The 27,500-nt window shown below is 33.5% G+C and overlaps 2 protein-coding genes across 3 annotated transcripts in view; one reads left to right on the top strand and one right to left on the bottom strand.

Annotated features, from left to right (window-relative positions):
• Window positions 1-16,582, bottom strand: part of LOC137658241 (uncharacterized) — a 17,011-nt gene extending 429 nt beyond the window's left edge. The window contains exons 1-2 of one of the 2 annotated variants that reach the window (XM_068392923.1): window positions 16,422-16,582; window positions 14,853-15,479 (exon numbers count right to left, since the gene is read on the bottom strand). In XM_068392923.1, coding sequence (XP_068249024.1) covers window positions 14,853-15,222 — 370 coding nt within the window. In that variant the 5' untranslated portion in view covers window positions 15,223-15,479; window positions 16,422-16,582. The remainder of the gene's footprint in view (window positions 1-14,852; window positions 15,480-16,421) is intronic. The other variant, XM_068392922.1, reaches the window with a different exon arrangement.
• LOC137658988 (myotubularin-related protein DDB_G0290005-like) overlaps window positions 16,478-27,500 on the top strand; it is a 33,657-nt gene continuing 22,634 nt past the window's right edge. Inside the window, exon 1 of the mRNA XM_068394094.1 lies at window positions 16,478-16,577. Coding sequence (XP_068250195.1) covers window positions 16,478-16,577 — 100 coding nt within the window. The remainder of the gene's footprint in view (window positions 16,578-27,500) is intronic.

Here is a 27,500-nt window from a genome sequence, read left to right as displayed (position 1 = left end):
TCTCACTCAGTATCCTCGCCCCTCCCCCTCCCCCCTACGGAATGCAAACAAATAAGTGAGGTCACGTGTCACTGGAAGAATCCACATGGCTGGATGCGAAGGCCACATGAGTGAAAATCTGACCACAAAAGGTGGTTATTTGCATGCATAGGTCTAGCTTGTAGGGAAGTGGAAACTGTATTTTTAGTTAGTTAAGAGAGAGAGAGAGAGAGAGAGAGAGAGAGAGAGAGAGAGAGAGAGGAGAGAGAGAGAGAGAGAGAGAGAGAGACTAAAGGATAGAAGAGGAGGAGCTGCTAGGGGAGAAAAAAAAGACAAGCTGAGAAAAAAGATCGAGAGAGAGAGAGAGAGAGAGAGAGAGAGAGAGAGAGAGAGAGAGAGAGAGAGAGAGAGCGCGGTGTTCCCCAAGTCTATGAAGGGCGCAAGATAGAGAGCGAACAAGAGCAGGAGAGAGAGAGAGAGAGAGAGAGAGAGAGAGAGAGAGAGAGAGAGAGAGAGAGGGCGCGGTGTTCCCCAAGTCTGCAAGTACCAAGCGATGGAAACTTCCACGCGCTGTCACAATATGGCTGGGGAGATCTGATGATCCATTCTGCTTAATTTCAGCCACTATTGATAACCAACGAGGAAAAAATAAAATATAATAGCCAAAATTATTTGTCTCTCTAAATAACCTTCATATATATCGTAGTAATTACAATTACCCTTCGAAAATGAAATTTGAAGATAATACAATTCCTCGTGATATTTGGCAATGACTGATTCGGAGAGGATCTGAACTGCGCATGCGCCAAGCAAGGCGGCGGGAAACCGTGGCGCGCACACAGTAGACGTTGTTTCTTTCACGGACTGGTCACGTGACGGGGAAAATCGTACATGGCGTCCACACAAACCACGAAAGCACACACACACACACACACACAAACGTACGTGTCCCATATCGATCCACTAGCAACAATCGTCGTTGGCTTTCAGCTGAGGGAAAATATGAAAGCTGGCGTCACAGAACCCGCCCGACCAGTTGCAAAACTATCGACAAATTAAGAGCCATTTGCAGACGGCACTCAGTCACACAGACACTCTAGCCTACAAATACATACATACATACATACACAGTACACAAACACACACACACAGACATATATATATATATATATATATATATATATATATATATATATATATATATATATATATATATATATATATATAAAATCAGAAGCTCGTTTACCTTTAAGTTTAATCTCCCCATTTACAATATATATATATATATATATATATATATATATATATATATATATATATATATATATATATACAATAGGAAGCTCCCCATTTATAATAATATTAGATTATCTATTGCATATCTAATTACACGTGGCACTTGTTAAGCTGGTTGCTAAAAATGATAAAAATATATAATTTAATAACATCAAAATGCTTCTACTGTTAAGAAATTTGCTAGCCACGTTTGAAAATAAAATAATTTGATTTAATATCAATAAAACAAATCACATCCACCTGCAGTTCGTTTTTCTTTAGCTGATACGTAAGATGGTTGAAAGAAGTTTCTCGTATATTTTAGAAAGTTAAGTATTAGGAAGACTAATATAAAGTGTAGTTTAGCCAAGAATATTTTGATAAAGATAAAATGTTTTCTTATTGTGGTCTTAATATTAACATGCTATAATAATCATATAAAGAATTGTACAGATTAAATGTTTTCCTTAATAATTTCCTGACAGTATAATTCTAATATTTAAAGTCCACACATATAAATTCTCTCTCTCTCTCTCTCTCTCTCTCTCTCTCTCTCTCTCTCTCTCTCTCTCTCTCTCTCTCTCTCTCTCTCTCTCAGAAGCAGACACTTGTTTCTATATACAAATAATATATATGCATATATATACATATATATTTATTTATATATATATATATTTATACATATATAATATATATATATATATATATATATATATATATATATATATATATATATATATATAAACCTAATGCCCTTCTTATTTTGAAAAGGGTAGCTCTAAAAAGGAGTTTAAAAAACCAGATTCTCATTAAATTTTTGTGGATGCTATTGGTGTCCCATCGCCTATTCATAATCATCATTATTCTTAAATGCTAAACTACAACCATAGTTGGAAAAGCAGGATGCTATAAGCCCAAGGGTTCCAACAGGGAAAAAAGAAAGGAAATGAGGAAAAACTACGAGAAGGATAAGAACAATAACAACATTTAAATAAATCTTTCATATATAAACTATATAAAAAAGCTAGAAAATAACAAGATGATAAAAACCGTAGATAAGGCTGATAACGTTTCACGACCTAGTGGACAGGTGGGTGTAGCAAGCTCGTAACCCAACCAAGAGGGCAAGTGAGAGCCGCGCTCGATACTGTTTCAACTAACTTACTTTATAATTTCCTTTTCTTAAGTGGAAAAGCAATTGTATATCAAAACTGGTTAATAAAATGTAAATCCTCAAAACTGACTTTAAAATGTCTGCCAACAAAGGAAATAAGCGTATAAAAAGAGGGATTCTCTCTCTCTCCCTCTCTCTCTCTCTCTCTCTCTCTCTCTCTCTCTCTCTCTCTCTCTCTCTCTCTCTCTCTCTCTCTCTCTCTATATATATATATATATATATATATATATATATATATATATATATATACATATATATATATAAATACATATATATAATACATACATACATATATATATATATATATATATATATATATATATATATATATATATATATATATATATATATATAAACCACAAAATGTAATTCCAACAATATTAAAAAAATTAAATTCTCTGAATCAAATAAGTGACGCCAAAGGTACAAGATAACTATGATAAAAGAAACCCAAAATAAAAGGTAATTTAATCTATATGAAGCCACTTATAAGCAATCAAATGCACTATGAAAATATATTAAAAAAATCCTAATTATTGATTACAATAAGAAAAAATATAACTCCATTGAAATAAAAATAAAATTGCCCTATAAACAAATAAAATTTTGCCTGATCCACATATTGCATTACTCTTACTAATGCTTTGCTTTCTAAGCAGTCCCCTACCATGGTTAGCTTGGTAACTATCATTATTCTTGCTTGCTTGCTCTTAGATTGACAGGCTCTTGGGACCAAACACGGGTTCTTGCAACACTTCTGCTCGTAGTCTCATTATTCTTTCACTCATATGGCATTATCAACTATAAAAAATAGTCTCAAGGCAGGACTATAAATAACATGTAATTCTAAAACCTTGAACCTATGATAAAGGCAAAGATAAGTACTAGTTATATGAATTAAATCTAGTATGTATTTCATTATTACTATTATTAATAATCTTTTCCTTTTTCTTTTACCCAAAAAAAGTATTAACAAATTCTCAATTTGTTGCTATCACTCGACATTAAAAAATCTACATAAATAAGAAATAAATTATATAACTAAAAATACTAAAGCGGGAAAAAAAGTTTTTTGCAACCTATTAACAATAAAAAAAAATCCACAAATAAAAATAAAATCTATTAATCATTACTATTAACGTGGATCCTTAATGTACCTCAAAAATAATTCATTGAATGTGGTTAATGTCTCCCCTTGAAAAAAAAAAAAAATCATGTGAAGGATTTCTTACAGCTGACAAATGTAGTTACATAAAGGGATCTGCTCAAATGCAATTCCCAAACGGATAAGTTCACTCCAGAACTTCTCTTTTTTCCCCCCGTGAACTTCCTTCCTTCACTCCATTTTCCGAATACCCGTTTTGCAAGCGTCAGCAAGTTGTCCTTTGACGTCAGCCTGTTCCCGTTTCTTGCGAAATTCCTGCTTCATCTCTCTCTCTCTCTCTCTCTCTCTCTCTCTCTCTCTCTCTCTCTCTCTCTCTCTCTCTCAGCTGGACAAGTCTTCCGTCATATTTTTTATATTATTTCCAAATTCTATCATAGAAACGTTTTCTGGATCAATATATTATTTGATGAAAACATTTGCTTACATAGCATATTAATAAAATCACAATTTACCAAATAATTTTATCATGTTAATTCATTCAACTAATAATCGAAATATTTGTTTTATAAGTTGTAAATATTAGCAGTAAATAAAATATTTTGATTTGAAATTTAAATACGATCTGTTTAAAAATAATAAATACTTAAGTATGTGCTTTTAACTATACAATAATGTACAGTGTACTATAAAAAGAATGTGTTCAGTCATTTCTATACTCCAATTAAAACTAGCTGAATTTATATATTCTCGCAAACATAATTAAGCCTTAATATGAAATAATTTATATGTTCATAAATATAGAAAAATAGATTAAGTTTATAAAAATCTATATTCTACACGCTCTATACTTTTTTTACATGCGATATTAACGTAGTAATAATAGTAGTAACATTCCAAGGATATTGTCCTTAAAATCCACACACACACACACGCGCGCGCACGTGCGCGCGCACACACACAAACACACACACACACACACATATATATATATATATATATATATATATATATATATATATATATATATAGTGTGTGTGTATATAGACCAGTGGTTCCCAAACTATCTTACCTGACGACCCCTTTTTGCTTCCAGTAGACCCGTACGCCCCCACTCCTCTCTTTTATTTTATAAGAAATGATTCTTACATTTATTTCTTACCATTGTACAGGAAAGCAGATTCCTATTTGTATTACATGTTAATAATGAAAGCCACTCAAATAGTAGTACATTCCAGTAACTAAAAACGAAACATTTGGTTCAAAGTGAGCGAAAAAAAAAGTTTGATCATTAGCAAATTTGCAAAATTGAGTTGCAATTTTAAAAATAGATAATTTGAAAACATGGCATATAATATCTGGAAATACTTATGAGACTAAGGCACAATTTCTGGTCAAATTTAGTGAGATGTATGCATGCATGTAATGACAGATATTTGTTCTTTTAATGATTTTATTATTCTATTAAACAAGTAATTTCGAGCAGATGACTTCACGCCCCCCTTGTATCGTCCTCACGCCCCCCTAGTTGGGCGTGCCCCCCAGTTTGGGAAACACTGATATAGACTAAATATAATCTAATGGTTACGTTTTCTTAAATTCTACTTCTAATTTGTTTTCCTTCAACAGAAAATCAATCCTTCTTTTAAAATCCAATTCATCCTTAATGAAATAGGACGTAGGTGACTGGTATTTGATAAACCATAAAAATTTGTAATTAAACTTTCTCACAGAAAAACTGAAAAATTCCCACTCTATTAAAAATATAGAAAACTTTGAAACAATTTAATTACACCTTAATTAAATCACGTGGAAATGACATTACGAATTTGCGTTTTTTGGCAAAGGACGTCTCCACCCACGATATCGGATTCACGTTGTTAACGACGAGGCCAAAGATAATCACTAATTGTTAACATTAAAAGACTCCTGTGACTTGAGCTTTCTTTTGTTATGGGTAATTTGATAGTTTTAAGCAAAGCAAATTGAACACACACACACACACACACACACACACACACACACTCTCTCTCTCTCTCTCTCTCTCTCTCTCTCTCTCTCTGTGCCTTAAGGGTCAGAATCAAAACTATTCACCGCATGACGACGGGCCATAGTAACAAAATCACCTACGGTATATTAATAATACTAACAATAATAATTCTAGATTAATAAATATAATAAATCCTTGCAAACCAATATCAATAATCAAAATAATCACATAATAATAATAATAATACCTTTAAAATACATAATAACATTAATAAAAATGTCAAAATAATAATTTAGTATTACATGAAGACACCAATAACAACAGTCACGTATACAAAGATAGAAACGAAAAGTGTATATAACAAAATATCGTCGTTTAGATTTGAAAGGATCAAATAAAAGATATGCGTAACCACTGATACGATTATAGGCGCTGACATTTTCCAAATGAAATATGAATATCAGAAGTAGTGTACATAAATCTGCAGTTCGAATTAAACCACAGAATTGATGTAAATCATTACGCTTACAGTAATTATTTAAATGCAATATTATTCCTTTTGGAAAGGTAATGATAGAATGTTAGCAAAAAAATTGAATTTTTTTTATTTAAAAAAAAAAAGTTGTACATATTAAGATTCGTCGATGATAGTGTTATTTCCCTTCAAACTGTAATATACTAAATTATGTTTTCTTTCATATCACAGGATAACCTACAGGTCCAATAAAACTTTAAAACTAAGTAAAAAAAAAAAAAAAAAAACAATTTTACTAAAGAAAAAAAGACAAAATTAAAAAACCTATATCAGCAGAATTTAACTATAATATATAGACTATAATTCTATCAACGTTTTAATTAGAATCTCATAGCCTAGTCCCTTACCGCAGTTGAAGCCAAAAAATTGCTACCTAATAAACGTAGTCGGTTTTATGACTTGGGAATAAAATCCATTACTTATTATATCTATACTTAACTTCAGATTGGCTCGCTCACTCTTGTCTCTCCGATTAGTCTCCTGAAGTCTGTTGCGAATCTTAGTGATACTCTTCTTAAAATATTCTATATTAATTTTTCATTACTTCTCTTGCAGTTTATTGATTTCCTTTCCTCACTGGCCTAATTTTCCCTGTTGGAGCCCTTGGGCTTATAGCATCCAGTTTTCTAGGGTTGTAGCTTAGCTAGCAATAATAATAATAATAATAATAATAATAATAATAATAAATTGCGTGGCAGTAAAGTTATCCCACGTTCATCCCCACTCTTTTATCTGAACTTAAGACGTGGGTAACAGGCTGATCTGTTTTAAGCCCTGATTTTTCGAGACGAGGTGACCAGTGCCAAAACCACCTACCTTCCCACATTAGTGTATATCAAGATTTTAATCAAACAATTTTCTTTTACGGTGATGATTAACCGATGTGGAAATATTGGCCAGCCTCGTAATATTTTAGCTAATATTGGACAGTTTCGTAATATTTTTTTACTGATGTGGTGGCCAGTTTGGTAATATTTTGGCTCAGTTATTGGCCAGTTTCGTAATACTTTTGCTCAGATATTGTCCAGTTTCATAATATTTTTTTTTTCATTATTTAAATGGTGGGCAATTTCGTAATATTTTAGCTCAGATATTTGCCAGTTTCGTAATACTTTTGCTCAGATATTACCCAATTTCATAATACTATTTTACTTAAATGTTGGGCAATTTCGTAATATTTCAGCTCCAATTTTGCCAGTTTCGTAATACTTCTGCTCAGATATTGTCCAACTCCATAATATCTTTTTACTTAAATGGTGGACAATTTCGTAATATTTTAGCGCAGATATTAGCTAGTTTAGTAATACTTTTGTTTAGATATTGTTCAAATCCATAATATTTCTTACTCAAATAGGGGAGTTTCGTAATATTTTGGCTCAGATATTTGCCAGTTTCGTAATACTTTTGCTCAGATATTGCCCAATTTCATATTATTTCACTTAAATGTTGGCCAATTTCGTAATATTTCAGCTCAGATATTTGCCAGTTTCGTAATACTTTTGCTCGGATATTGTCCAATGTCATACTATTCCTTACTCAAATAGTGAGCAGTTTCGTAATATCTTAGCTCAGATATTGTCTAATTTGATAATAATTTTTACTCAAATAGTGGGCAGTTTCGTAATATTTTAGCCCTCATATTGGCCAGTTTCATAATCTTTCCTTTTACTCAAATAGTGGCTAGTTTCCTAACCTTTTAGCTCAAATATTGGCGAGTTTTGTAATAATTTAGCTCGAATATTGCCCAGTTTTACAATTAAATTAGATATTGGCTAGTTTCATAATCATTTAGTTAAAAAAATTGGCCAGTTTCGTAATATTTAAGCTCAATTAGTCGCCAGTTTCACAATATCTTAGCTTAAGTTCACACAATCAATAATAATCCCCTGGAGCTCAAAGCTGACCGACATCATTAAGGAGATTATAAGATAATAAAGGGTAATTGAAAGGCGGGAGGAAAATAGGTCAAAATGTTTAGACTTCACTACGGTGACTCCAAGAACCGAGTCCTATTCAGGGATGACTTTGATATTGATGGCTTTCACGTCATTATTACTGACGGCAGACGCATAAGATTCGTTGTCAGTTATGTGTGCACTGGTCCTTGGGATGAGGTTGCTAGGCTCATACCCATGTCTTTGCCGGTGGTCGAGGTGCTTTCTGTACCTTGGGCATCTGGTCCTCCTTTGTGCTTACCCATTGAAGTACTGACGATATTTCATACAGCAAATATTCCATGGGTTTCCTCGACTATACTGTTCTTATAAACACAAATGTATTACTCCAATTAGCGTAATATCAATCAAATATTGATTTGGTTTAATTTCCAGAATTCACGCCATTGGGCTCGAAGCTTTCAGGCGCCTTTTCACCGCTTCAAAGAAACAGTAATTTGAGAGACCCTTCGCACAATATTCCCGAAGGGCGTTCAGGGAGATCAATGTATGAGGAAAGTCCCCCGCCGGTGATAAATGGGACAGTACGCCCTATCGACCTGGTAAATGACTTAACCAGAGAATCGATCGGGAAATGAATAATGGACGGAGCCAGGTCAATCAATACCTGGCATTCCAAAGACCTGCACATCTGTAAGGAGGTCATAAAAGGTCATTAAGGTACCTTTAACGTTCCATTAGCGTAAAGGGGTACTAGCATTAAAACACGCGAAGCTCCGTCTTTCGTCTTACCGTCGAGTAAACTGTACTTGAACACGTTATGCTGGTGACACACACACACACACACACACACACACACATATATATATATATATATATATATATATATATATATACAAATCATATAAACGTTAAATGTGCAAGAAACGAGAGCAAAAAACGTTCGGAATGAAAAAACAAAAAAGATGCGTAAGTGCGTATGTGGCCGAGACGAATTAACACATTCATCCCATATTAAGCCTTTATTGGATACGTTTCTACTTCCAGCTGCTAAACTAGGTCACGACTCAGAAGAGGAGAGGGAGAGGTCAGCGCATAAGAGTTGAATGACGTACGGAATTTGGAAAGAAAGGGGAAAAAATCATCGGGGAAAATGATAGAATGAAAAGAGTGTAGAGAGAGAGAAGTATAGGAAAGAGGAGAAATGGAATTGAAATAGGAAATAACAGTGAGGCAGAGGAAAAGATATTTAAAAAAAATAAAAAAGAATCTTGAAACAACAAAGGCAAAGGAAAAAAGGGAAACGTCAAACTTCAAACAATGGTTTCATTACCTTTTTCTCTTCAGTTTGGCATAAGGTAAATGACATTTTTATGAACGTTTGATTTTCTTACATTAAATAAACGTTTGTACACGACATTACTGTTTGATCTTTTATCATGTCGTTTATATATATTTGAAATTTATTTCATTACGGATAATATACCGTGTGGGCTTTTAATTGCTGGATATGAACGTGTGGTCTTTTAAAAGCCGTTTAGAAACGTTTGTTCCTTTAAGATGCCGTATATAATCGTTTGGTCCTTTAAGTTACCGTATTTAAACGTTTTGTTCCTAAGATATTGTATATAAAAGTTTTGTACTTTAAGATGCCGTATATAAACGTCTGGTCTTTTAAAAGCCCCATATAAACATTTTGTCCTTTTAAGATGCCTTATATAAACATTTTGTCCTTTTAAGATGCCTTGTATAAACATTTGGTCCTTTTAAGATGCCGTATATAAACATTTTGTCCTATATGGCATCTTAAAGGACAAAATGTTTACATGCATCATCTTAAAGGACAAAATGTGTACATGCAGCGTCTTATAGGACAAAATGTTTACATGCGGCGTCTTAAAGGACGAAACGTTTATATAAGGCATCTTAAAAGACAAAAGGTTTACATTTTGTCCTTTAAGATGCCGCATGTAAACACTTTGTCCTTTAAGACGCCGCATGTAAACCTTTTGTCTTTTAAGATGCCTTATATAAACGTTTCGTCCTTTAAGACGCCGCATGTAAACATTTTGTCCTATAAGACGCTGCATGTACACATTTTGTCCTTTAAGATGATGCATGTAAACATTTTGTCCTTTAAGATGCCATATATAAACGTTTTGTCCTTTAAGACGCCGCATGTAATCATTTTGTCCTACAAGACGCCGCATGTAAATATTTTGTCCTTTAAGATGCCGTATATAAAAATTTTGTCCTTTAAGATGCCGTATATAAACATTTTGTCCTTTAAGACGCCGCATGTAAACATTTTGTCCTTTAAGATGCTGTATATAAACATTTTGTCCTTTAAGATGCCGTATATAAACGTTTCGTCCTTTAAGACGCCGCATGTAAACATTTTGTCGTTTAAGATGCCGTATATCAACATTTTGTCCTTTTAAGATGCTGTATATAAACGTTTCGTCCTTTAAGACACCATATGTAAAAATTTTGTCCTTTAAGATGCCGCATGTACACATTTTGTCCTTTAAGATGCCGTATATAAACATTTTGTCCTTTAAGATGCCGTATATAAACGTTTCGTCTTTTAAGACGCCACATGTAAACATTTTGTCCTTTAAGATGCCGTATATAAACATTTGGTCCTTTAAGTTGCCGTATATAAACGTTTCGGCCTTTAAGACGCCGCATGTAAACATTTTGTCCTTTAAGATGCCGCATGTAAACATTTTGTCCTTTAAGATAGCGTATATAATGTTTCGTCCTTTAAGATGCCGCATGTAAACATTTTGTCCTTTAAGATGCTGTATATAAACGTTTCGTCCTTTAAGATGCTGTATATAAACGTTTCGTCCTTTAAGATGCTGTATATAAACGTTTCGTCCTTTAAGATGCCGCATGTAAATATTTTGTCCTTTAAGATGCCGTATATAAACCTTTTGTTCTTTAAGATGCCGTATATAAACGTTTCGTACTTTAGGACGCCGCATGTAAACCTTTTGTCCTTTAAGATGCCGTATATAAACATTTTGTCGTTTAAGATGCTGTATATAAACGTTTCGTCCTCTAAGACACCGTATGTAAACATTTTGTCCTTTAAGATGCCGCATGTACACATTTTATCCTTTAAGATGCCGTATATAAACATTTTGTCCTTTAAGACACTTCATGTAAACATTTTGTCCTTTAAGATGCCGTATATAAAAATTTTGTACTTTAAGATGCCGTATATAAACGTTTTGTCCTTTAAGATGCCACATGTAAACATTTTGTCCTTTAAGATGCTGTATATAAACATTTTGTCCTTTAAGATGCCGTATATAAACATTTCGTCCTTTAAGACGCCGCATGTAAACATTTTGTCCTTTAAGACGCCGCATGTAAACATTTTGTCCTTTAAGATGCTGTATATAAACGTTTCGTCCTTTAAGACGCCGCATGTAAACATTTTGTCCTTTAAGACGCTGTATATAAATGTTTCTACTTTAAGACGCCGCATACAAACTTTTTGTCCTTTAAGACACCGCATACAATAATTTTCTACTTTTAAGATGCCGTATATAAACATTTTGTCCTTTTAAGATGCCATATGTAAACGTTTGGTCTTTAAAGAAGCCGCATATAAACATTTTGTCCTTTCAAGATGCCGTATATAAACATTTTGTCCTTTAAAGACGCCGTATATAAATGTTTGGTCCTTTAAAAAAACGTATATAAACATTTTGTCCTTTTAAGATGCCGTATATAAACATTTTGTCCTTTCAAGATGCCGCATATAAACATTTTGTCCTTTCAAGATGCCGTATATAATCATTTTGTCCTTTCAAGATGCCGCAAATAAACATTTTGTCCTTTCAAGATGCCGTATATAAAAATGTTTTCCTTTCAAGATGCCGCATATAAACATTTTGCCCTTTAAAGACGCCGTATATAAATGTTTGGTCCTTTAAGAAACCGTATATAAACATTTTGTCCTTTTAAGATGCCGTATATAAACATTTTGTCCTTTCAAGATGCCGCATATAAACAATTTGTCCTTTCAAGATCCCGTATATAAACATTTTGTCCTTTCAAGATGCCGCATATAAACATTTTGTCCTTTCAAGATGCCGTATATAAAATTTTTTTCCTTTCAAGATGCCGCATATAAACATTTTGTCCTTTCAAGATGCTGTATATAAATATTTTGTCCTTTCAAGATGGCGCATATAAACATTTTGTCCTTTCAAGATGCCGCATATATACATTTTGTCCTTTCAAGATGCCGTATATAAAATTTTTCCCTTTCAAGATGCCGCATATAAACATTTTGTCCTTTAAAGACGCCGTATATAAATGTTTGGTCCTTCAAGAAACCGTATATAAATGTTTGGTCCTTTAAAAAAACGTATATAAACATTTTGTCCTTTCAAGATGCCGCATATAAACATTTTGTCCTTTCAAGAAGCCGTATATAATAATTTTGTCCTTTCAAGATGCCACATATAAACAATTTGTCCTTTCAAGGTCCCGCATATAAACATTTTGTCCTTCCAAGATGCCGCATATAAACATTTTGTCCTTTCAAGATGCCGTATATGAAAAATTTTTCCTTTCAAGATGCAGCATATAAACATTTTGTCCTTTCAAGATGCTGTATATAAAAATTTTGTCCTTTCAAGATGCCGCATATAAACATTTTGTCCTTTAAGACGCCATATATAAACGCTTCGTCCTTTAAAAAGCCGCATATAAACATTTTGTCCTTTAAGACGCCGTATATAAACGTTTCGTCCTTTAAGACGCCACATGTAAACATTTTGTCCTTTAAGATGCCGTATATAAACATTTTGTCCTTTCAAGATGCCGTATATAAACATTTTGTCCTTTAAGATGCCGTATATAAACGTTTGGTTCTTTAATATGACGTATATATACGTTTGGTTCTTTAATATGACGTATATATACGTTTGGTTCTTTGAATGAAATGCTGTATAGAAATGTTTGGTTACTGAAAATGATATCTATTACCATATGATTCTGCAACATCGGTCTCTTATCATGCACAAATAAACATAAATACACACATTCATACATGAATATATACACACATATCCATCTAATAACTGGGAATATATAACACTGAGTCCCATTAAAAGGGGATGACCGAATCATGAATCATGCATATACCATGAATCACAACCCGTGAGTCAAGACACCTCCTGGAAGCCATAAAATTCTCTGCTCCTACTCTTTTCATGATGACTATATTGCGTGACAACAATGGAAATAACAAGGAAGTTTTTTTTTTAAGATTTATCTCCTTATAATTAATATTGTCACTTCTCTATTTTGTCATTTATTGTGGGGAGGCGGGGGGGGGGGGGGGGGTTCGAGACATCAGTGATAAATATAAAAAAGTATTTATGTTTAAACTGTATTTGTTGTTTTAAATGTTAAAGGACGAATTTGTTTAAATTTTCTACGATGCCTAAAGGTAGGGAAATTAAAAAAGAAGATACCAAACGGTCGAATATATATATATATATATATATATATATATATATATATATATATATATATATATATATACATATATATATATACACATATATATATATACACATATATATATATACATATATATATATACATATATATACTGTATATATATATTTGTTTATATTTATTTTTTTTGCAAATTTGTTTACATTCTATGATGGTAGGGTGGAAGAGCTGGCCAAGGGTCAATTATGATAATGTTAACATTACACATCAATATTTCACTTCTAATTCGGATGCATATGCAAAAAAAGATTATCAATAATATAATCATCTGAACTGTTAAATTCAGATATTACTGACCAAGACATCACTGGCGAGAGAGAGAGAGAGAGAGAGAGAGAGAGAGAGAGAGAGAGAGAGAGAGAGAGAGAGAGAGAGAGAGTGTCTTAATAATCCAATATCAAACCAAGGAGGTTGTACCAAACCAAACATCAAAATTTAAGAATTTTTCAAGCACGCTATCCAACGATATTACGACTTTCAAGAAAATACTGAAGACTTTCTTGTGCTCTAAGAGGTTCGATAATGTGGATTTGACAATCAACATGGAATACGCTGTGTGAAACTCTAAATACCTAAGAACGTATTTGACAAACAAATCTTGAAGGTCCTGTAGGACACAGAGGTCCCGTGTGTGATAGGACCAGGAAAACAATAGTAACAATGTCTGAGACACAAAATAAACTGAAGCTTTACCAGGGAATAAAAACAGTGATTTCACGAAACTGATAGTTGAATAAGGACGATAACAGCTATCATTCATATAAATATCTATAATCTAAAATAGTTTTAAATATTCTTAACGGTATGTTTAATTGTATATTTTCAAAGGTTAAGTTCTTAGAAAAACATGACAAATAATCAACACTGATCTCATATCACTATGGTTTTGGGATATCCCGTACACATTATGACCTTAATATTCTCTTGGGCTTACAGCAACCTACTTTTCCACCTAGGGTTGTAACTTAGCCAATAATAATAATAATAATAATAATAATAATGAGTCGAAGAGCAGTTCGCACAGCCTGTACGCAATGACCTTATCTAATCAATACTTGGGCTCATAACATAATGCTATCAGGTTCATTTAAATAACGAATTATCTTGCCTTGACCAAAATAATATTTCTTAAGTTCGACAGTAAAGTGTCTCCAAAACATTCCAAAGCTGATTACATCGGTAGGCCTAGCTACCGCCTAGCCATATGCCAAGGTCTAAGTCTTGAAGGAGAGATACCCAAGGTAAATAGAATACTTATATACCTTGGAGATACCTATCTTTCCTCCAAGACCTAGCGACTGGTAAACACTACTCTGGCGAAAACAACCAGGTATTAATCATTCTTCCCATCTCACCTGAAGGCAAAGATTTCTTCAAATTTTTCCAGCGCCTCTTGGCAAAGCTTGAATGGGGCAGATTTTCGAATTCCTGGCTAGAGGCCTCTGACGCTTGGCTGGACACTCCCTGGAAAGTGGTGGTGGTTCTTTGTCTTGCGCAGATGACTGGACTACGATAGGCCGAGTTTATGTACTGGCCATAAAACAGGGAATTTTCCAAGGTTTTAGAATCTTCCGATGACGGAGGGCTGGATTTCTTCTTGTTGGAGCTTTGGCTGTCGAAATTATTGTTGTTGTTGGAGTTGGAATGTATGGGGATAGGTTCTTTTTCTGATAATGCCAAAGATAACTCGGCGTAGGCCTTCACGCTATCCCCAGATGAGGCCATATATGTGACTGGGGCTTTGATTTGTTCCAGAAATTACAAATGGCTAGTTGTAAAATAAAGGTGCCTCAGATTTCCACAATTAGTACTGCAATGGTTTCCAGTTCCAGTTGGTACATCAAAGTCACAGATATATTTTGTAATACTATTGAACGTCTTCGTTCGTTTGCTTTACCTTTTACATGGCAAAAGTACTTTCAGTCATATCTATATTAGAAATTAGGCGAACAGTTAGATTTAGTATTAAATTAATAAAATCTCTGCAATAATATACAAGATGTTACAAGGAAAATTCGCTTAAATATTATACATGCACAATAATAAAATGAGTAATGTTAAATATAGAATACTTGTGAAAATAATAACCACTTCTGTACAAAACGTGTAAAAAAATGAGGATCTGCTATTGAATGTGCACTGTAATTTGGAAAGTTTTAGTAAGAATTACTTTTTTTTCAATATAAAAAAGGGACTCTTAATTAGGAAAACGGTGCACAAATATGAAATGTATAGCGGTGAATACTAGTTCTGACAGACAAATTCTTTGTAACAGTTAAAATCCATTCTAACACATTGCAATCTCATCCAAGGAGTTTGGAAAAGTGTATCTTATGCCTCGGGAAAGTATTATCTTCTTTGAATAATAATTTATGTTATCTAAGATATGACGAATAAATTGATCGATAAACCTTCTGGAATGGAATCTAGAATAACAGAGACTGGATGCTAATTACGAGTTACTACTATTTACCATATTCTCGTCTGAATGAATTTTCGTCCTAATGAGACAAGGATTTAACTTTAGGAGTTCGAAGTGTTGACTAAGGTTTATTGAGGACTCCTTTAGCATGAAGCTAAATAGCCACTTCGTTCACAGTGTCACGCCAGATTGTTTACTTATCCAGAGGAGATTACCATAAGGCATTTCACAGTAATCGCTTCACCATCTCCAAATCCATCATGGATGAAGCTTTATCAGATCAGCCGTTATCTTCAAGGATAATATTGGAGTTGGAGTTAGTGGAGGGGGAGGTGGTGGTGATAATATCAGACGAGCTTGGGAAACTTGAAATTCACTTTAGGTTAATCATTAATTACTTCACATGAGATATGTTACTAATCTTGAAGACGACATTAGAGGGGCAACTTTTCTGAACTTATGAAAAGGCTCAGGCCTGGAAGTAACTTGTCTTAGCACTAACCGAAAATCACACAGACACAAATCCCATCAACTCTAGTTATCTCCAAGGATGAGATAATGGAAGATTTCGAAGAGGAGTTCGCAATAAACAAGGATGTAAAGAAGGATGTAAGAGAAGAAGACGAGGAAGCGGCCGAGGTTGAAAGTCACGTTCAAAGTGAGTACGAGAGACTTGGAAACTAGAAAGTAAAGGGGTTACATGTGGTTTCGTGCTGAGGGAGGGGGTTGACAAAAACCTCGGGGAGGGGGTGGGAGGGGCGGGGAGGGGAAAGACGGTCACTGGGTCTTCCCCCTTATCAATAATCTTGTTTGGTCTTTAGTCAACGAAAAGGGATCGCTTGAGGAATAAACACCAATGGCTCATTGCGGTTTTCTTTTGGCTACTAAATAGAATATTCGTTATCGTAATGTTTACGTGAGAAAATATACGTCTATTGCATTCTTTCCATACAGAGGGTATTAAGTCAGGGCTTTAATTATATATCAATTTAGACTTTCATTACAAAGGCTAGACTTTAAATACTCGTTTAATGACTTGTTTACTTAAACGTTTCCATCAATATTAAATACCGTACCTCTCTACTTTAACAACAATCTCTTTCAACAGTGCTCTCTCTCTCTCTCTCTCTCTCTCTCTCTCTCTCTCTCTCTCTCTCTCTCTCTCTCTCTCTCTCTCTCTCTCTCTCTCTCTCTCTCAAAGTTTTGCAATTTCTACTCAGATCTAATGGTCTTATTTCAAACTTCCGCCATGAAATAAATTCGCTTACCTTCAGAATAAATCTTCCGTAATCAAGACGTTCATTCGAAATGAATTGAACCTATATCAAATAGAGTATATATTTTAAGAAAATACCTATTCAGTATGCCAGTTCCTTGATTACGACATAACACGATAAAATATATTCTTATATGACGTCTCGATTTATCGTTACATGCTTTCTGTTACGTATCACCTAAAATTAGATCTACAGTTATAATAATGACCTTACTTAAAAGCCATAACATTAATCTAACTCCTTTAGTTACACGAGGTTATTGCCCGGTGATTATGACATCATTTAACATCACACATCACATGTTATAAGATGTCTTAACTTAATAACATCTTTTAACTTTTACATATGCGACGTTTGCAAATCATTTATAATAACACTATAATTCGAACACGATAATTAACAGACAATTTACATTATTCAGTAAGTAAAATAACGAAGGAGAGTTCTTGTGTATTCCATTCAGTACGATGAAGATGATGATGATGATGATGATGATAATAATAATAATGATATTAATAATAACAATATTAAAAATATTAACTAATAACTAATAACAACAACAACAACAACAACAACAACAATAATAATAATAATAATAAAAATTCTTGAGGGATTCCTTCATCAATTCCATATATAATACTCCCACGATAGTAATGTAATATTAATGACCTTACAATGTCACATCTAATTATTAGCATTAATTTGTCTAAATTCAAAATTAGCATTGTATTTCACCACCCACCTACGCTGTTTTTTTTTTTTATTTCATAACAAAATAACAATTAGACTTGCAAACACGTATTCTCTCTATTTTTTCCGCTAGTCAACAATATTCACTCTTATCAAAATGTATATTTAATGTCCTGATTAATTGTTCTCGTAATATTTAATCAATTAAATAAACCTGAATCCTTGGATTTAGGTATTACATAAATTGAAAAACAACAGCAAGTAATAAAAAAAAAATGGAAATTCAGGTCAGCACAGACTTGGAAAGGCTGGAAAAGCAGGTCAAATCTAATATCATAACAAAAGATAAAGAAGATCACAAGCGATAAAATCTGGTGAAACAGTTCCTGTTAAACTTTTAAGAAATACAAAATCAGGTCATATTATGCTTGAAAAAAACAGGTTATGACAACTTATAAAAAGCACTAGAAACGAGATTCAAAATCCAGGTCAAGGAAACCTAAAAAATTAAGTGATGGAAAAATTAGAAAATCATGTCAAGTTAACACTTTAACACTGTGATCTTATAAACAAAGACGAAATTACAAGAACATTAAACAACTTAAAGGTCACAAATCCATAAAAAACCCTGACACATAGTGACATATATTAAAAAAATTGCATCACCAACACTTCCCTGGCCGATTATATCACTCCTTCCATAACTCGAGCTGACCTAGTACATATAATAGAGTAGACTTTCGTTCTTAAATAAGCACCTAACGACGGATTGAATCCCTTTACGGAGGTTACATTATCCTAACAAGCTTGGAATCACTCTAAGTGAGAGTGAGTCATGGAATAGTGAATAAGCAGAGAGTGAGGTGTGAAATAATGAGGGCAATAACAATTTAAATTATTATTATTACTGTTGTAATGGATTGTCTACAGTACACAATGGTAAATGAAATTGATCCCCAAAATTTGCAAGGGCAAAATAAAATACCAACTGTACTATCAGATAACCAGAAAATCTGACTAGAAAAAATGCAAGCAACTGATAACTGTAACTGATAACAGGATAAATGACGTCACTGCCCACAACAACTACCCACAGGTGACAACCGCTGTCACATCTGTTTAATAACTCATCAAGGACAATGTACCCCCACCCCTTTACCTTAAAAAAAAAAAAAAAAAAAAAAAAAAAAAATTAGAAGAATTTCTTTACGGAATAGACTTCGTCCGATGCTGATCATATTGCTTTTTTCAATCCTTTGAAGCCAAACAACCTCTCTCTCTCTCTCTCTCTCTCTCTCTCTCTCTCTCTCTCTCTCTCTCTCTCTCTCTCTCTGACGAGTGCTCCATCAACAAGATTTCTTAACCGATACTCAGATATTTTGTACGGCCTTTCATTTGAACTTTAAATGGAAGAATGAAGATAATGATGATGATATCAAGAACTGTCACTATTCAAAATCATAATCACAATTCATTAATCTCTTTAATCTCAAGACCTGATATCATTATCACCCGTTATTCATGATATTAATCCTATCTGTGGTCTCCACTTAATATGTATATCATGTCTGGGAGTTTTTCAAATGTGAATTATTCTAAATACTACGGATCTTATCATCCCATTTTTATAAAAATAACTTCGTTTTATTCCTCATTGACCAAATTATCATTTATTTTCATAATCCTTTAATTTCTTCCCTTCAAGAAAAGAGTGAATATATGACATAAAAACTGAAATTATGTTGAGTCGGCAATTCAGATTTCTTTAATCCTATCTTGTCTTTTCTTCAATTTAAATCAAATAAAATTATACAAAACCATGGTACAATCACATATACGTCATCTATTTTTATATTCTTTTCAGCGTATTTACATATATAAAAAAAAAACAAGAACAAATAGAAAAAAGGAATAAAAGAAAACAAATGAAAAACAAAAAACGGAACAATTGAATAATAGAAAATAATGAAAAAGCAAAAAAAAAAAAAAACCGCGTAAAAAAATAAAATGAAGGTGAACTATCAAAATGGAATATGTATAAATGCAATTTTTAACATTAAATGTTCTTATATTCACATAATAAAACACCCATGAAATAAAAACAAATTATTAAATTAAAAAAAAAAGAATGCCCAATGGAATACAATATACATTCAATTACTAATTTTTGCTTGCAGAAGAGCAAATAAATTAACAAAACCAACCAACAAAATGACACAAACAAGAACAAGAAGTCCTTTTATATATTATTTGAATAAGAATTCTTTCAACAAAGGCAGGCATCTCACACTGAAGAGGCGAAGAAAGGCTCTCCTTAAGAGAAACAATGTCTTGGAGAGAGAGAGAGAGAGAGAGAGAGAGAGAGAGAGAGAGAGAGGAGAGAGAGGAGAGAGAGAGAGAGAGAGAGAGAGAGACTGACTTTTAATCAAATGTTTTAGGATATTCAATATCGGGATTTTTTTTTCTTTTTTTTTCTATTGTGTATTCAGTAAAACCAATAACATCTGTTTGTCAATATAAAAGTTACTAACTTAGCATTGCGAAATAACCAATACAAAACACTAAAAACAATATTAATAATGATGATGATGAAAATAAATATCTGAATAGTGATATGAATCGAACTTTGTAACAAAAGGGAGTTTAAATAATTGAATATATTGTAGAAGCATGAATGAAAACTTCTAGTAGGTTTTGTTTTGTACTAAAGATTTTGGAGGCAGTGAGGGAGTTCCAGGATTTGAGAAAGATAGCAATGCACATTATATTTATATTTTTATTGAAGCAGATGCAAATCTTTATTGAAAGCACAAGGGTTGTTGTGGCCGATGTGGTGACGTCCCTGACTGGTGATCGCCAAACTGGGGTTTGAGTCCTGCTAAAACACGTTAGTTTCTTTGGTCGCTGCAACTTCACCATCCTTGTGAGCTAAGGATGGCGGGGTTTGGGGGAGCCTATAGGTTTATTTGCTGAATTGTCTGCAGCCATTGCCTGGCCCTCCTTGGTCCTAGCTTGGGTGTAGAGGGGGCTTGGGCGCTGATCATATGTATATATGGCTAGTCTCTAGGCCATTTTCCTGCTTGATAGGGCAATGTCAGTGTCCCTTGCCTCTGCCATTCATGCGTGGCCTTTAAACCCTTAAAGGAGGCTTCCAGACTTCTATTTCTATTGGGTGGAAAGTTATTTCTAGCTTTTTCATTAAGAGCTAAAGACAGATTCAGTGAATGAAAGTAATTTATTAGCGAAGTAATAATTAATTTAAAGTATTCAATGATTAAAAATATTTCCAACATCTCATCTGATTATAAAGATAACATTTATTTTGCAATTAATGCCATGAAAATTTTTGTGATTAAAATAACTTTTCTAATTTTGAAAGATAGATTTATTTTATTATCAATGCCAGGAAAAAATATTCCAATCACAATAATTCTTTTAAAGTATTTAATGAATAAAGATATTTAAAAATTCCCATTTGATTAAGAAAGAGGGAAAAATTCAACGCCATGAAAAAAATAAGTGATAGAATAACCTAATTAAAAGTATTTAATGAATAGAAAGCTTTAAAAATCCTACCTACTTATGGAATAGAAAAAAAAACTTTATTTTATATCCAATGCCATAAAAAATGATTGTGTTTAAAATAACTTATTTAAAGTTTTTAATGAATAAAGATATTTAAAAATTCAATCAGATTATGAAAGATAAGAAGAAATTTACGTTAAAATCAATAAAGAAAAAGAAACATGTGATAAAATAAATTTTTGCCATTAAGGAAATACCAACTAACCATGGGGACTTTCATTAATTTCTCATACACCACAGTCATAAACATGGTACTGAAGGGCGAAGTTAACATCAGCCGCAACTGCCCAAAATGTTGGAGGAAGGTCGAAGCCTTTTTCCTTTTGTTTTCTAAACATGGCACGATTCTACTTCGTTCTTAATCCACTTATTGCCACAATTTCATCAGACACACTAACAACAGCATCCTGAATTATGGGTCAGGCTGGATCGTGCGTTGTATAGGCCTCTTGAGGCACTTTTCTTGAACTCTTTCACTCTTTCACTGTTAGGTTTTACTGTGTCAAGAGCATGAGACTAATCTTCTATTAGTGGGTTGCAATAATGTCCTGATCAATATAATAATTCGTGGAGACTTTCCATTCGTAAATCAATTAGGTAAAATATCTAAATGTGTTATAATTACGGTATAATGTTCTTTTTTTTCTAATTCAGCTTGAGGTATCTCTCCTGTTCTGATGTATAGAAAGATCTATATAGTTAATTGCATGGAATGTCTTTCTCATGTTCTGATGTGTAGAAATAACTGCATGATTTTATTACATGAAATGAATTTCTCATTTTTTGATATGTAGATATAACCATGTTTTTTTAGGTAAAAATTGTTTATTCTTAGATGATTAAACAAGATGAAAATGGCCAGTTTTCAATTCAATCACCTAATAATCCCTTAATAGAAAAATAACTATCATTAATTTACTGAACAAAACACACAGTAAGATATATTTTCCCACTACCCTTCTGTTACTTAGGTTTTCAAGAGAGTGTTAACTTATTTCAATCATATACATTCCGATAAAATAACGAGATATGTAACGTATCAACCTATTTGTCAAGACATGTACCACTGATCAGGGTTTGTCAGATTGTTTAACAGATTTTGAACAAATGGTCCGTGGTTGGGGCCAGGGAGGTCATTTAGCGTATAAGTTCAAGTTTGCAATACATGTTAAGATGTTGGACAGCAAACTTAAAGAAAGGAAATGAAAGGAAAGATGCAGGGAAGGATAAAAAGTAGGCGCATCTAGGGGCCGATCAATGGGACGCTACAATGACTTTTCGTGTATACAATATACAGTACAGAGCATATGGGCCACCATTTAAGACATTTCCGTTCAGTGATCTGAAAAAATAATTTTTCTCTCCTTTGTCATTTTCTCTAAATTTCTCTCAAGAATTAAAACAAAACCAAATTACTCCTAATATAAATCATAATAAGAGAAAATTTATCAAAATCTCAGGAATTTGAAGACAATCTCTTGCAAATGAAAGAGCCATACGTTTAATTATTTTGTAGGCTACAGTTCCAATCATTTCGGTCATCTATTGATATTTACAAACTTGCTTTGCAATTCTTTTTTATCTCACGACATCATGTGTTAGTACTTCCCGTTGCTTACTTCTTTCTATAAAAATGTTCATTATATGTTACTCTGTTAAGTAACGTTTCGATATAAAATACACGATAGATTAGATATATGTAAGTATAATTCCATAAGATTGTGCTGTGAATTATTGCGAATGTGATATATCGTTCGTTCGGTCGTTTGTAAACTTTAAAGAAGATGATTATCGTTCAGAATTTCATAAAACTATGTTCCAAACAAATATAGCTCAATTGGAGTTGCTGTACACGACCTTCGCTGAATAACTATCGCCCAAAACTACTTTGGCCAACGCGTATAGAACTATATATTGTATTCTTAATCTTAACATCAATGGTTCGTGAATTAAATATTCTGAAATATTCTTCAAAATGTGTATCAAAGTCTCAAACTATAAAATCAATTGAAAATTGTCACGAATCTACTCAGAAATCAATAATAATGCAAAAAATTAATATCGACTACAGTATTCCTACCTAAACTTATTCTTGTAAATAAATTAGAAACTGAACTCCTAAAATTACGACAGCCGAACAAACACGTTTAACTCACTCTAACCTCTTTCGCAAAAGTTAAAAGAGAAAATTAAAATGGGTGCCAGGCCTGGAGCATATAGCTTGCATCATAACAAGTTGAATATCTTATAACGTAGGTAGGGTGAATATTACTTTGTCGAGGTCCCTCTCTCTCTCTCTCTCTCTCTCTCTCTCTCTCTCTCTCTCTCTCTCTCTCTCTCTCTCTCTCTCTCTCTCTCTCTCTCTCTCGATCTTTTTTCTCAGCTTGTCTTTTTTTCTCCCCTAGCAGCTCCTCCTCTTCTATCCTTTAGTCTCTCTCTCTCTCTCTCTCTCTCTCTCTCTCTCTCTCTCTCTCTCTCTCTCTCTCTCTCTCAACATTCGTCTAATAATTAAGTACCTAATACAATATTTGTGCCAAAGGAACACAAACGCACACGCACACACTTTCACCTCATCCGGCTCTAATCAATCAATCAAAGCGCTTCAGTCAGTCATGTGACAAGAGAAAAAGGGAGGGAGAGATGAAAAGTCGACAACTTGAGTCAAATTCAGATAGATACAAAGCAAGAAAAAAAAATGTTGAGATGATACAAGGTAACACCATAAAAAGAAAGGTAACAACAGGAATAAATGAACTAGAAAGTTGTATTTGCTTAATAACTAATAATAACCTTATTACTATTTTTATTACTAGCTAAGCTGCAACCCTATTTGGAAAATCAGGATGCTGTCAGCCCAAGGGCACCAACAGGAAAAATAGTCCAGCGAGGAATGGAAAAAAAAAAACTCCATGATAAGTAATGAATGATTAATATAGAATATTTTACGAAAGGTAACAACATTAAAATAAATCTTTCATATATTAACTAAAAACAGAGACTTATTTCAAACTGCTCCACATGGAAACATTCGCTGCAAGTTTGAACGTCTGTAGTTCACCGATTCAACTACCTGATTAGAAAGATCATTCAACAATCTGATTATAGCTCGACTAAAACTTCTAGAATATTTAGTAAGGAGTATCAAAAGTACTCAGATTTGCGCATTTTTTCGCTATTTATAAACAAAGAGCATATTTACCTGTCTTGATTCGTGAGCTAATTCACTTTCCCACAACAAAAATGACCCTTTACAAGGGACTGCTTCAGATGGGTGCAACTGGTACTCAGAATGACTTATTTCCTATAGGTTACCCTCTCCAAAAAGGGATCAGATTGGTATTAAAGACGTAGGTCAGTGGAAGAAAGAGCTTCAAATACACTTACTTGAGGCAAATGCTACAGAAACAGGAGTCAAAGCAAGGGCCTTAGTCTGACAAAGGCAAGGTATAGCTACGAAACAGCGATGTTAAAGCCACGAGCAAATCCTGCAGAGTGACGACGCTATGAAGAAAACCACAAAATATCGACTCAGCATTTTAGGACTACAACTTAATATCGCCTAAGTAGGGTTATAAAACGACAACGTCTCAACCTGTACGATGGAATGACGTCATCAAGGAAATGATAGCCAGTATGCTGACGTTAATCCATGAACCGAAGGACAGCATAACGGGCCTTCCCAAAAGAAAAAGAAAGAAAAAAAAATCTATTATGTGTTGCCTTTCAAAGCATCATAGCTTACATGCTTTGATGTTCTCTAGTCTCCTAGCTCATTTGTTCGGTGAATGCATGAAGGATAATAAAGCAAATATAAAAGAAAATTCGATACCTCAAAGGGTTTTCCGTTTCAAGGTATAATATTGGAATTGCGAAACTGGGACGAAAAAGGTTTGTTCAGACATTCCATATCTAAGAGCAATTATCGAACGATATTCAGTTTTGCATAAAGAACTCTCTCTCTCTCTCTCTCTCTCTCTCTCTCTCTCTCCTCTCTCTCTCTCTCTTCAAACTTTTCAACATGGATCTCAAGTTCTCCTTTACTTTAACACTGGTAGTTCTGTGAACGCGGATTATCGCCAAACATGCATAATTACTTAATTGTTAACAACAAATGCAGCCGTTTCTACTCCACTGCAAAACAAAGATATTTGACATGTCCTTATTCATGTGGGGTTTGGCCAGTTTTCATCATCACGGTGGCCAACTGCAGATTGGTGATGGTGGGAGATTTTCATCTAATCGCTCACAACAAACCAATCAAGTATGTGTGATCTTGACTAGTACAGCTTTGCTGATCATGGCAATACACAAATCCTTTCACCACGTTTAGGTTTCCCTACTCAGAGAAGGTCACTTGTTAACATATCTACATAAATATTTCTAATAGGTCTTTAATAAAGATATTTAAAAAAAAAGTAACAAAAACAAAATATTAACGTAAAATAATTGATTTACAAAATATCTAGCTCATCTTACAAGAGAGAGAGAGAGAGAGAGAGAGAGAGAGAGAGAGAGAGAGAGAGAGAGAGAGAGAGAGAAAGAGAGAGAATCGCATGTACACTTACCTAAATGACATCTCATTTAGCAATATCTTAATACCCGACTTGACGAGTATGGTCATTTTTACTCCCGATTTATAATATTTGTTACCAATTAAGCGAATATATATATTGTTGGAGTGGGTCCTCTCCTAATTGGGACATTAAAACGAATGTCCAAAATGACATTTTAGTCTTAATTGTGAGCCATAACCGGCCTCACCAGACTCGTAACACTTGCCAATAGTTTTAGTAATGATTGTAACAGCTCATTGCAAGTACTGGCCAAATGGTTATTCATTCAGGTGGTTCAAATACAATTAGGTACGATATGCCCTTAGCAAATACGACAGCCATCCTCATTTTAATTTTCCTTGCTCTTACAGAACCGATCTGTTTCATACTCAATCTTATCTCACAGAAATATATCTAATCCCCAACTTTAGTTAGATTAAGTTGGGTTTGGCTTAGGTTGGGTTAGGTTAGATTAGTTAATGGAGTCCACCAGCTGCATAACTTATAATATTGTTTCCTTCCACTAAACAGAGTCACACTATCTGTATTTTTTTCTCGATTTCTTATTCTTAAAGGAAACTTTTACATCATTGCCCTGAGTGTAATGCAAAGGCGGTTCAGCACCCAGAATAAATAAAAAACAGTTGAACTTTGAGTTAAGGATCTTGCAAAGTGGCAAACAAATCTTAGCTGAAAATAACAACCACTCCTAACAATCAGGTGCATGCAGTAATGTGACATACTGTATAACCATCAACTGTTGGGACTTCAAGGTTAACAGTCACATCAACAAAGAAAGAGGCAGCACATTTATGTCAAAGAATGTGTTTGTCAGAAAATACTATACCCATATGCAGCCTTACGGTTTCTTGAAACTGTTACCCCCAATTTTTCAGCCCTGACTCCAACAGATGGGATGGTGAATTATATAGAGGGAAACACTGACGATTGCTTAGCTAGACATGAATCAAAGACCTATCAAATATAAATAACAAATTGTAATACTCTTCTATGTAACATGTTTATATACAGTAGGTCAAGAAAAGAGAGGAGAATCAGCTGGGATAAATTTGTAGTAGGCACAAGGAATGACAGAAGAGACAAGGTTGTAGAATTTGCTGAGAGAAACAATCTTAGAATTATAAACACCTTCTTTTACAAAAAAAAAAAAAAAAAAAAAAAAAAAAAAAAAGAAATTAATGAATAAATAAATAAATAAAACAGAAAATGGACATGAGGAAGCCCAAACGGAGAAACGAAAAATGAAATAGATTTTATTCTCAGTGAAAATGTTAATTTAGTTTAAAGATGCAACAGTGTTAAACAAGTTAAAAAGTCAACTATAGAATGAGATTATGAAAACTAAAATGCCACTTTCTCTAAAAAGAAAAGTGTTTAATCAGATGGACCTACCAGTATTATCTTGTGCAACAAAAACTTGGAGCCTTACTAAAGCCTTAGAACAAAAGCTAGTTA

This window comes from Palaemon carinicauda, chromosome 19, assembly GCF_036898095.1.
Source record: "Palaemon carinicauda isolate YSFRI2023 chromosome 19, ASM3689809v2, whole genome shotgun sequence".
Taxonomy (NCBI): domain Eukaryota; kingdom Metazoa; phylum Arthropoda; class Malacostraca; order Decapoda; family Palaemonidae; genus Palaemon; species Palaemon carinicauda.
This window is presented reverse-complemented; position numbering and strand designations above follow the sequence as displayed.